Source organism: Theropithecus gelada, chromosome X, assembly GCF_003255815.1.
Source record: "Theropithecus gelada isolate Dixy chromosome X, Tgel_1.0, whole genome shotgun sequence".
NCBI classification, from domain to species: Eukaryota; Metazoa; Chordata; class Mammalia; order Primates; family Cercopithecidae; genus Theropithecus; species Theropithecus gelada.
This window is the reverse complement of record NC_037689.1, coordinates 149,704,613-149,716,895: the sequence shown is the minus strand read 5'-3', so window position 1 is coordinate 149,716,895 and position 12,283 is coordinate 149,704,613. Positions and strand designations below refer to the sequence as shown.

At 41.9% G+C, this 12,283-nt stretch overlaps 1 protein-coding gene across 1 annotated transcript in view; it reads left to right on the top strand.

Moving 5' to 3' along the window:
* The window catches only part of GABRA3 (gamma-aminobutyric acid type A receptor alpha3 subunit), a 288,587-nt gene extending 276,863 nt beyond the window's left edge, over positions 1-11,724 (top strand). The window contains exon 10 of the mRNA XM_025372543.1: positions 11,217-11,724. Within this exon, the coding sequence (XP_025228328.1) occupies positions 11,217-11,552 (336 nt within the window). The 3' untranslated portion in view covers positions 11,553-11,724. The remainder of the gene's footprint in view (positions 1-11,216) is intronic.
* The last annotated feature ends 559 nt before the right edge of the window (positions 11,725-12,283 follow it).

Here is a 12,283-nt window from a genome sequence, read left to right as displayed (position 1 = left end):
TGCAGTGAGCCAAGATCACGCCATTGCACTCCAGCCTGGTCAACAAGAGCGAAATTCCATCTCAAAAAAACAAAACAAAACAAAACAAAACATACACACACACACACACACACACACACACACACACACATATATACATATATTCTAGTTTAAATCTTTACTATTTATTTTACCTTCCTCATGGGGAATGTAGAAGCCATTGTATGAGATTTCCCTCAACCTACTGGGCTCCTTTCTCTCCACCAAAATATAGATGGTATCTAATCTCATCCACTCTTTCCTTCTCAGCTGTGATCTAGACCTGGGAAATTCCACACTTATGCTCTAGATAACCCCCTCCCCCCACCTTTTCAGGAAGGTGGTACAAGTGATTATTTTTCTTTCATCTGCATTTTCTCTCCTTTCCATTGACTTACTTGACCTTTCCAAATTCTTTCTTCTCTTGAACTCCCTTGATTCGTTATTTATGCCCCTCTGAATGTTTCTAATTTGTGCCTTCTCCCTTATATTTTAATTCTCTCTTATTTTAATTAACCTTCCTCATTAAACTAGATTTCCTGAGGGTAGGGTCTCTGATTTATCATTTGTGTGTGTGTGTGTGTGTGTGTGTATACACATAATGGTAAATATATATACCCTTAACCAATTTGAATTGTGTAGTTCAGTCCCATTAAATACATTCACATTGCTATGCAGTCTCCTGAACCCTTTTCATCTTGCAAAACTGGAAATCTGTATTCATTAAACAACAACTCCCCATTCCTTTCTGCCCTAGCCCCTGGCAACCACCATTATGCTTTCTGTCTCTATGAATTTGCTACTCTAGATATGTCATAGAAGTGAAATCACATAACAATTATCCTTTTGTGACTGGCTTATTTCATTTAGCAACCTCAAGATTCATGTCTGTTGTAGTATGTATCAGAATTTCCTTCCTTTGTGAGGTTGAATAATTGTGAATGGAATGAATTCATTGTGTGTGTATATCACATTTTGTTTATTGTTCTCTCAATGGACACTTGGATTGCTTCCACCATTTGTCTATTGGGAGTAATGAAGCTATGAACATGGGTATGCAAATATCTCTTTGAGACCCTGCTTATAATTTGGGGATATATACTCAGAAGTGGAACAGCTGAATCATATAGTGATTCTATTTGTAAGTTTTTGAGGACCCATCACAACATTTTCCATAGTGGTTGCACCATTTTACATTCCCAATAGTGCACAAGGGTTTCAATTTCTCCATATCCTTGCCAACACTTGATATTTTCTGGGGTTTTTTGGTAGTACCCATCATAATGTGAGGTGGGGTCTCATGGCTTTGATTTGCATTTCTGATTAGTGATGTTTAGCATATTTTCATGTGATTTTTGGCCATTTGTAAATCTTTTTTGGAGATATGTCTACTCAAGTCCTTTGCCCATTTTTAAATTGCCCCATTTTAAATTGAGTTGTTTGGGTTTTTGTTGCTGGTTTTATTCATCTGTGAATCCCACATAGCATATATTCCATTGCTTTGCTCCACTTCTGCCCCACGGGCTCAGAAAAGCTGAGCACCTGCAAGGGGGTTGACACAGAGGCACTGGACCATGTAAGTATATACTCTGAGGTTCTAGTTGAGTTTCACCTTTAGAGACAATTGACAGAAGTATCATCGGAGGAAGACTTGAGTGGGACATGAATTTCTCTATAAAAGTTTTCATTGCCTCATCACAAACCCACTAGATTTTTAGAAGTAAAGGCGTTCTTGTTCTGGATTCAAACTCCTTGCGAAATTTGGAGAAGTCAATTTCCACTTTTTGGTTAGGAAATTGCCCTAGGCTGAACTTTGGAGACATGCTGTCTATGCATCAAAGGTCAAGACTCAGGGGAAACAAACAAGAAGTCATACTGATAATCTTCAATAGTGGGTATTTTTTCATTCAGTAAACATCCATCATTTGCCTAAGAGCCAGATACTTGGCTAAGGGATAGGAATAGAATGACAATTCGGTCAAAGTTAAGTCATCTCAGTCTGTATATATCAAGGAGAATTACTGGAAAACTAGGTGTAGAAATGGGTAAATATTACCATTAATCTATGGCTTGTTTTCCTATTTTCTTGAAACTCAAATTTTGCTTTGATTTCCTTCTTTAATGATTTAGGTAAAAAATTGTAGTGGCTGATTAAAATGTGTCATGTTGAAAATGGTGGAAGAAATTAAAAGGTAATTTTCCCTTACTACTTAAAAAATCTGTGATTAACTTGATTGCTACTTCTCCCCATCTATAGAACATAAAGTGCTTATGGAGCTAAAAAAAAAGTATTCATTGTTCAGAATCATTGTTTCAGAGACTTGGTCATAGCCAGTTTATAAGACGGCTAAGTGGAATGACATATGTAAAAGCTTCTAGAAAAGTCAGGGCAATATTTTCTTTCCTTTCTTTTGTCTTTTCTTTCTTTTCTATAATTTTTGGTCTACCCATGAGAAAAGAGTTTACTAAGCAAATTAATGAGCAAGTTGGCAAACAAGTAAAGCACCCTTTTATTTAATAGCAAAGATATTTAGCAGCAGGACTCTATTCACACAATGAATTTGCTAATTATAAATGAGTCCCGGCGGAGCAAGATGGCCGAATAGGAGCAGCTCCAGTCTTCAACTCCCAGCGCCAGCGACACAGAAGACCGGTGATTTCGGCATTTTCAACTGAGGTACTGGGTTCATCTCACTGGGGAGTGCCGGACGATCGGTACTGGTCAGCTGCTGCAGCCCGACCAGCGAGAGCTGAAGCAGGGCGAGGCATTGCCTCACCTGAGAAGCGCAAGGGGGAAGGGAATCCCTTTTCCTAGCCAGGGGAACTGAGACACACAACACCTGGAGAATCGGGTAACTCCCATCCCAATACTGCGCTTTGAGCAAACAGGCACACCAGGAGATCATATCCCACACCTGGCCGGGAGGGTCCCACACCCACGGAGCCTCCCTCATTGCTAGCACAGCAGTCTGTGATCTACCTGCAAGGCAGCAGCGAGGCTGGGGGAGGGGCGCCCGCCATTGCTAAGGCTTAAGTAGGTAAACAAAGCTGCTGGGAAGCTCGAACTGGGTGGAGCTCACAGCAGCTCAAGGAAACCTGCCTGTCTCTGTAGACTCCACCTCTGGGGGCAGGGCACAGAAAACAATAACAAAGCAGCAGACACCTCTGCAGACGCAAACGACTCTGTCTGACAGCTTTGAAGAGAGCAGTGGATCTCCCAACACGGAGGTTGAGATCTGAGAAGGGACAGACTCCCTGCTCAAGCGGGTCCCTGACCCCTGAGTAGCCTAACTGGGAGACATCCCCCACTAGGGGCAGTCTGACACCCCACACCTCACAGGGTGGAGTACACCCCTGAGAGGAAGCTTCCAAAGCAAGAATCAGACAGGTACACTTGCTGTTCAGAAATATTCTATCTTCTGCAGCCTCTGCTGCTGATACCCAGGCAAACAGGGTCTGGAGTGGACCTCAAGCAATCTCCAACAGACCTACAGCTGAGGGTCCTGACTGTTAGAAGGAAAACTATCAAACAGGAAGGACACCTACACCAAAACCCCATCAGTACATCACCATCATCAAAGACCAGAGGCAGATAAAACCACAAAGATGGGGAAAAAGCAGGGCAGAAAAGCTGGAAATTCAAAAAACAAGAGCGCATCTCCCCCGGCAAAGGAGCGCAGCTCATCGCCAGCAACGGATCAAAGCTGGACGGAGAATGACTTTGACGAGATGAGAGAAGAAGGCTTCAGTCCATCAAATTTCTCAGAGCTAAAGGAGGAATTACGTACCCAGCGCAAAGAAACTAAAAATCTTGAAAAAAAAGTGGAAGAATTGACGGCTAGACTAATTAATGCAGAGAAGGTCATAAACCAAATGAAAGAGATGAAAACCATGACACGAGAAATACATGAGAAATGCACAAGCTTCAGTAACCGACTCGATCAACTGGAAGAAAGAGTATCAGCAATTGAGGATCAAATGAATGAAATGAAGCGAGAAGAGAAACCAAAAGAAAAAAGAAGAAAAAGAAATGAACAAAGCCTGCAAGAAGTATGGGATTATGTAAAAAGACCAAATCTACGTCTGATTGGGGTGCCTGAAAGTGAGGGGGAAAATGGAACCAAGTTGGAAAACACTGTTCAGGATATCATCCAGGAGAACTTCCCCAACCTAGTAGGGCAGGCCAACATTCAAATCCAGGAAATACAGAGAACGCCACAAAGATACTCCTCGAGAAGAGCAACTCCAAGACACATAATTGCCAGATTCACCAAAGTTGAAATGAAGGAAAAAATCTTAAGGGCAGCCAGAGAGAAAGGTCGGGTTACCCACAAAGGGAAGCCCATCAGACTCACAGCAGATCTCTCGGCAGAAACTCTACAAGCCAGAAGAGAGTGGGGGCCAATATTCAACATTCTTAAAGAAAAGAATTTTAAACCCAGAATTTCATATCCAGCCAAACTAAGTTTCATAAGTGAAGGAGAAATAAAATCCTTTACAGATAAGCAAATGCTTAGAGATTTTGTCACCACTAGGCCTGCCTTACAAGAGACCCTGAAGGAAGCACTAAACATGGAAAGGAACAACCGGTACCAGCCATCTCAAAAACATGCCAAAATGTAAAGACCATCGAGGCTAGGAAGAAACTGCATCAACTAATGAGCAAAATAACCAGTTAATATCATAATGGCAGGATCAAGTTCACACATAACAATCTTAACCTTAAATGTAAATGGACTAAATGCTCCAATTAAGAGACACAGACTGGCAAACTGGATAAAGAGTCAAGACCCATCAGTCTGCTGTATTCAGGAGACCCATCTCACACGCAGAGACATACATAGGCTCAAAATAAAGGGATGGAGGAAGATTTACCATGCAAATGGAGAACAAAAAAAAGCGGGGGTTGCAATACTAGTCTCTGATAAAACAGACTTTAAACCATCAAAGATCAAAAGAGACAAAGAAGGCCATTACATAATGGTAAAGGGATCAATTCAACAGGAAGAGCTAACTATCCTAAATATATATGCACCCAATACAGGAGCACCCAGATTCATAAAGCAAGTCCTTAGAGACTTACAAAGAGACTTAGACTCCCATACAATAATAATGGGAGACCTCAACACTCCATTGTCAACATTAGACAGATCAACGAGACAGAAAGTTAACAAGGATATCCAGGAATTGAACTCATCTCTGCAGCAAGCAGATCTAATAGACATCTATAGAACTCTCCACCCCAAATCAACAGAATATACATTCTTCTCAGCACCACATCGTACTTATTCCAAAATTGACCACGTAATTGGAAGTAAAGCACTCCTCAGCAAATGTACAAGAACAGAAATTATAACAAACTGTCTCTCAGACCACAGTGCAATCAAACTAGAACTCAGGACTAAGAAACTCAATCAAAACCGCTCAACTACATGGAAACTGAACAACCTGCTCCTGAATGACTACTGGGTACATCACGAAATGAAGGCAGAAATAAAGATGTTCTTTGAAACCAATGAGAACAAAGATACAACATACCAGAATCTCTGGGACACATTTAAAGCAGTGTGTAGAGGGAAATTTATAGCACTAAATGCCCACAAGAGAAAGCAGGAAAGATCTAAAATTGACACTCTAACATCGCAATTAAAAGAACTAGAGAAGCAAGAGCAAACACATTCGAAAGCTAGCAGAAGGCTAGAAATAACTAAGATCAGAGCAGAACTGAAGGAGATAGAGACACAAAAAACCCTCCAAAAAATCAATGAATCCAGGAGTTGGTTTTTTGAAAAGATCAACAAAATTGACAGACCACTAGCAAGACTAATAAAGAAGAAAAGAGAGAAGAATCAAATCGACGCAATTAAAAATGAAAAAGGGGATATCACCACCGACCCCACAGAAATACAAACTACCATCAGAGAATACTATAAACACCTCTACGCAAATAAACTGGAAAATCTAGAAGAAATGGATAATTTCCTGGACACTTACACTCTTCCAAGACTAAACCAGGAAGAAGTTGAATCCCTGAATAGACCAATAGCAGGCTCTGAAATTGAGGCAACAATTAATAGCATACCAACCAAAAAAAGTCCAGGACCAGATGGATTCACAGCTGAATTCTACCAGAGGTACAAGGAGGAGTTGGTACCATTCCTTCTGAAACTATTCCAATCAATAGAAAAAGAGGGAATCCTCCCTAACTCATTTTATGAGGCCAACATCATCCTGATACCAAAGCCTGGCAGAGATACAACAAAAAAAGAGAATTTTAGACCAATATCCCTGATGAACATCGATGCAAAAATCCTCAATAAAATACTGGCAAACCGGATTCAGCAACACATCAAAAAGCTTATCCACCATGATCAAGTGGGCTTCATCCCTGGGATGCAAGGCTGGTTCAACATTCGCAAATCAATAAACATAATCCAGCATATAAACAGAACCAAAGACAAGAACCACATGATTATTTCAATAGATGCAGAAAAGGCTTTTGACAAAATTCAACAGCCCTTCATGCTAAAAACGCTCAATAAATTCGGTATTGATGGAACGTACCTCAAAATAATAAGAGCTATTTATGACAAACCCACAGCCAATATCATACTGAATGGGCAAAAACTGGAAAAATTCCCTTTGAAAACTGGCACAAGACAGGGATGCCCTCTCTCACCACTCCTATTCAACATAGTGTTGGAAGTTCTGGCTAGGGCAATCAGGCAAGAGAAAGAAATCAAGGGTATTCAGTTAGGAAAAGAAGAAGTCAAATTGTCCCTCTTTGCAGATGACATGATTGTATATTTAGAAAACCCCATTGTCTCAGCCCAAAATCTCCTTAAGCTGATAAGCAACTTCAGCAAAGTCTCAGGATACAAAATTAATGTGCAAAAATCACAAGCATTCTTATACACCAGTAACAGACAAACAGAGAGCCAAATCATGAATGAACTTCCATTCACAATTGCTTCAAAGAGAATCAAATACCTAGGAATCCAACTTACAAGGGATGTAAAGGACCTCTTCAAGGAGAACTACAAACCACTGCTCAGTGAAATTAAAGAGGACACAAACAAATGGAAGAACATACCATGCTCATGGATAGGAAGAATCAATATCGTGAAAATGGCCATACTGCCCAAGGTAATTTATAGATTCAATGCCATCCCCATCAAGCCACCAATGAGTTTCTTCACAGAATTGGAAAAAACTGCTTTAAAGTTCATATGGAACCAAAAAAGAGCCCGCATCTCCAAGACAATCCTAAGTCAAAAGAACAAAGCTGGAGGCATCACGCTACCTGACTTCAAACTATACTACAAGGCTACAGTAACCAAAACAGCATGGTACTGGTACCAAAACAGAGATATAGACCAATGGAACAGAACAGAGTCCTCAGAAATAATACCACACATCTACAGCCATCTGATCTTTGACAAACCTGAGAGAAACAAGAAATGGGGAAAGGATTCCCTATTTAATAAATGGTGCTGGGAAAATTGGCTAGCCATAAGTAGAAAGCTGAAACTGGATCCTTTCCTTACTCCTTATACGAAAATTAATTCAAGATGGATTAGAGACTTAAATGTTAGACCTAATACCATAAAAATCCTAGAGGAAAACCTAGGTAGTACCATTCAGGACATAGGCATGGGCAAAGACTTCATGTCTAAAACACCAAAAGCAACGGCAGCAAAAGCCAAAATTGACAAATGGGATCTCATTAAACTAAAGAGCTTCTGCACAGCAAAAGAAACTACCATCAGAGTGAACAGGCAACCTACAGAATGGGAGAAAATTTTTGCAATCTACTCATCTGACAAAGGGCTAATATCCAGAACCTACAAAGAACTCCAACAAATTTACAAGAAAAAAACAAACAACCCCATCAAAAAGTGGGCAAAGGATATGAATAGACATTTCTCAAAAGAAGACATTCATACAGCCAACAAACACATGAAAAAATGCTCATCATCACTGGCCATCAGAGAAATGCAAATCAAAACCGCAATGAGATACCATCTCACACCAGTTAGAATGGCGATCATTAAAAAGTCAGGAAACAACAGGTGCTGGAGAGGATGTGGAGAAATAGGAACACTTTTACACTGTTGGTGGGATTGTAAACTAGTTCAACCATTATGGAAAACAGTATGGCGATTCCTCAAGGATCTAGAACTAGATGTACCATATGACCCAGCCATCCCATTACTGGGGATATACCCAAAGGATTATAAATTATGCTGCTATAAAGACACATGCACACGTATGTTTATTGCAGCACTATTCACAATAGCAAAGACTTGGAATCAACCCAAATGTCCATCAGTGACAGATTGGATTAAGAAAATGTGGCATATATACACCATGGAATACTATGCAGCCATAAAAAAGGATGAGTTCGTGTCCTTTGTAGGGACATGGATGCAGCTGGAATCCATCATTCTTAGCAAACTATCACAAGAACAGAAAACCAAACACCGCATGTTCTCACTCATAGGTGGGAACTGAACAATGAGATCACTTGGACTCGGGAAGGGGAACATCACACACCGGGGCCTATCATGGGGAGGGGGGCGGGGGGAGGGATTGCATTGGGAGTTATACCTGATGTAAATGACGAGTTGATGGGTGCAGCACACCAACAAGGCACAAGTATACATATGTAACAAACCTGCACGTTATGCACATGTACCCTACAACTTACAGTATAATAATAATAAATAAATTTAAAAAAAATAAATAAATAAATGAGTCCCATGTAGTATTTAAATAATTTACAAGGTTTTTAGAAACCTTAGAGTTCTGTCCCCCTTCCACTTGTAACAATGTGATTGCAATCCCCAAGGAGAAATAATATTGCTTTCAAATATCCTATTAGTCAGACTGTTCAATTTACGTAAACCAACATCCTCTCATCTGTCGCATTTCCCCTCCATGACTGAAAACACTGAGGCCAAAATAAGCAGACAGAGCAAGAGAGCATAGCATATAAGGCCTTTCAAGGACTTGCTGCTGCCTGTTTTACACAGCCTCAGTTTCTGCAACTCTTTGCCATGCACACTGTGGCCCAGCTACAGTAAACTTCTTGTCAACTCAAAAAACAGTGCCCTTGGCCAGGTGTAGTGGCTTGCACATGTAATCCCAGTGCTTTTGGAAGCCAAGGTGGGAGGATCACCCGAAGCCAGGATTACAAGACCAGCCTGGGCAACATAGTGAGATGTCATCTCTAAAGTAAAAAAGAAAAAAATTAACTGGGCACGGTGGCACACACCTGTAGTCCCAGCTACTCAGGAGCCTGAGGCAGGAGAATCACTTGAGCCCAGGAGTTCAAGACTGTAGTGAACTCTGTTCACACCAAGGCTCACCAGCCCAGGTGACAGAGCAAGACCCATGTCTCTAAAATAAATAAATAAAATGGCCTTGGCTTATGTACTGGCCTTTGCCACATGCTCATCTGATGAGCTCCTGCTCATCTTTTGTGACCCAGACCATAAACTTCATTGCCTTCTCTGAGCCACCTTTTCCAATGCCAGCAGGTACTTTGTCCCTCCTTTGACCGAATTCCCATAGCACTTGGTGCAGATCTTTGAGAAGTCTGATCACATTCAATGGCAATGATGTGCTTAAAAGGCTTTCTCCCACACCCGAGTGTGAGCTCCTGGAAGACAGGGACTCATGTTTTACCCTTTCCATTTATCTCTAAGTACCTAGCATAGTCCTTGGCCCAGTAAGCATTCAGTAAATATTGGGGAAAAGTTATTAGGATCACAATAGTAAATGGCAGTTAGATATAAAGGAGAAAAAATAAGAATGATGGGGACTCTGAAGTTAAGAAGAAAGGGTATATGAAGAGATTAGGAGACAAGGGGTCAGCAAGAGAGGATGGAAATAGAGGAACACACAAAGAAAGCAAGTAGGAAGTGAAGGAATAAAGAAGTGAAGCCTGGGTTCTGGGAAGCAAAGTAACATCAAGGATGGACTCATGAGGTGTGTGAAATTAGGGCATTTCTGAAGCTCATCTATACCCACTTTTCCCTAGAGCAAACTGGGATGGAAAGAAGAAAAGGCCAGAGTGAGGAATGAGGCAGCAAACCATCTATAGACCATGAGCTAGGCCACCGCATTTGGCATGGGGTTGGGGCTGGCCTCCTCCCCTGGCCCCTCCTGTTCTTCAGCTTCTCAATTCGTATCCAGGCCTAAGCGTTGTCTCCTCTTCTCTCTTCTGCACCAGGGGAGGCCCAGTGAGGCTCTCTGTATACACAAGTTCATACTGTATATGAGAGCAAATTGGCATGTGGGTGGGTGTGCTTTCTTCCCACTGGGTGTTTGAGTTTCTTTCACTCTTAAAAAATAAGCACAAAGGGCAGTGACATAGCAGCTCCCCATCTGTCTCTGCCTTTGTTATGTCAGAGAGTCTTTTACATAGCTAGGTGGAAAGCCTTGGCCTGCTCCTGAGCTTGCTGAACAGTTACACTGTATGAAGGGTTGTAATGTTGTTGTAATGGTGCATGTCAACATGCCATGGTATATATTGTCTTTATGACAAAATGACTTTTCAGACTCACCAAGCTCTCTTCCTCACAGGAGATGTGTCACTTGATGGTCACGGCCTTTTGGAGTTAATCCTTGGGTAACCAAAAAGTGTCTGGGGCCTATAGAAAGCAGCACAGTGCAGCCCTGGATAAAAATCTCTTACCAGATTGCAAGTTAGGCTCTGCCATTTTGTCTGAGGCTGTTTTCTCATCTGTCAAATGAGAGTAATCTCATCCACCTACCTCATAGGGGTTGCTCTGAGGATCAAATTACATGATATATAAGATTCTACATGTAACAAACGTTCCACAGTTTATTGGCAATTTCTAGCTCCATTCTCTCATCTGATCCTCTAAACAATCCTGAAAATTATTTTGATCCTCATTTTACAGATGAAGAAACTGAGACATGAAGAGGAAAAGTGACTTGGCCAAAGCGACATAGCTAGTAAGCCAGGGTGATCCACATTTCCTGTTTTCATACACATCTTCAGTTATTCCTTGACACAAACCTGGCTACTAGTGCTATTGGCTACATGGCCCCTGTTTCTTAACTTCCCTCATGGCTCCTCCTCCCTGTAGCCTCTGAAGGTTCTCTGTGTAATGAATTAATTAGCTTTGTTTTTTTCTCCCTTTCTCCCCCTTTTTCCCGGCCTCTAGAAGAAAACACCAGCAGCCCCAGCAAAGAAAACCAGCACCACCTTCAACATCGTGGGAACCACCTATCCCATCAACCTGGCCAAGGACACTGAATTTTCCACCATCTCCAAGGGCGCTGCTCCCAGTGCCTCCTCAACCCCAACAATCATTGCTTCACCCAAGGCCACCTACGTGCAGGACAGCCCAACTGAGACCAAGACCTACAACAGTGTCAGCAAGGTTGACAAAATTTCCCGCATCATCTTTCCTGTGCTCTTTGCCATATTCAATCTGGTCTACTGGGCCACGTATGTCAACCGAGAGTCAGCTATCAAGGGCATGATCCGCAAACAGTAGATAGTGGTGGCAGTGCAGCAACCAGAGCACTGTATACCCTGTGAAGCATCCAGGCACCCAAACCCCGGGGCTCCCCTTCATGTATTTCAGGATTCTTCTTTTTACCCCTCTACCAAGCTGTGACTCTCAATTCATATTTATGAATCTCTATGAAAAAGAAACTACAGAAAAATTACTTGTCCCTCCAATATTGCTCAGTATAACCCCATCAAAGCCAAACACTGCCATTTGTCCAGTTGCTCATTTTAGTCTGCCAGTCTCCCCTAGCTGAGGGCACTGCATGTATTTTATTGCACTCTGCCCACTGCAAAAAGAACAAGAGATTCTACTCTCTATAGTGGAAGCCTTGGCTGTTTGAGAGGCCCAGAACAAGGAGAATTGTTGACTGGCCATCTAGATCAGATGATTCTAACTTACTAGGCAGCCAGGTTGGGCCATACCATGTGATCCTGCGTGCCACCTCCCCTGCCTTCAGCAAGGCCTACTAGGCATAAGTACTGATAGCAAAGTTGGGAGTCAATTCTATACCCCCAACCCATTTCTTAGTTTGGAAATCAGTGGGGACAATTGGTACCAACCACCGTCTACCATGTATGGCCAAAATAAATAGAACTAGCTATGCCAGCCTGGCACCAAGATGGTTGGTGCCCTGCCATGTCCAGCCCCTCAGGAAAATAGTCCCCTCCTTGGTACATCTCTCCTCCAGAAGATCTTCCCCCACTGCCTTTGAC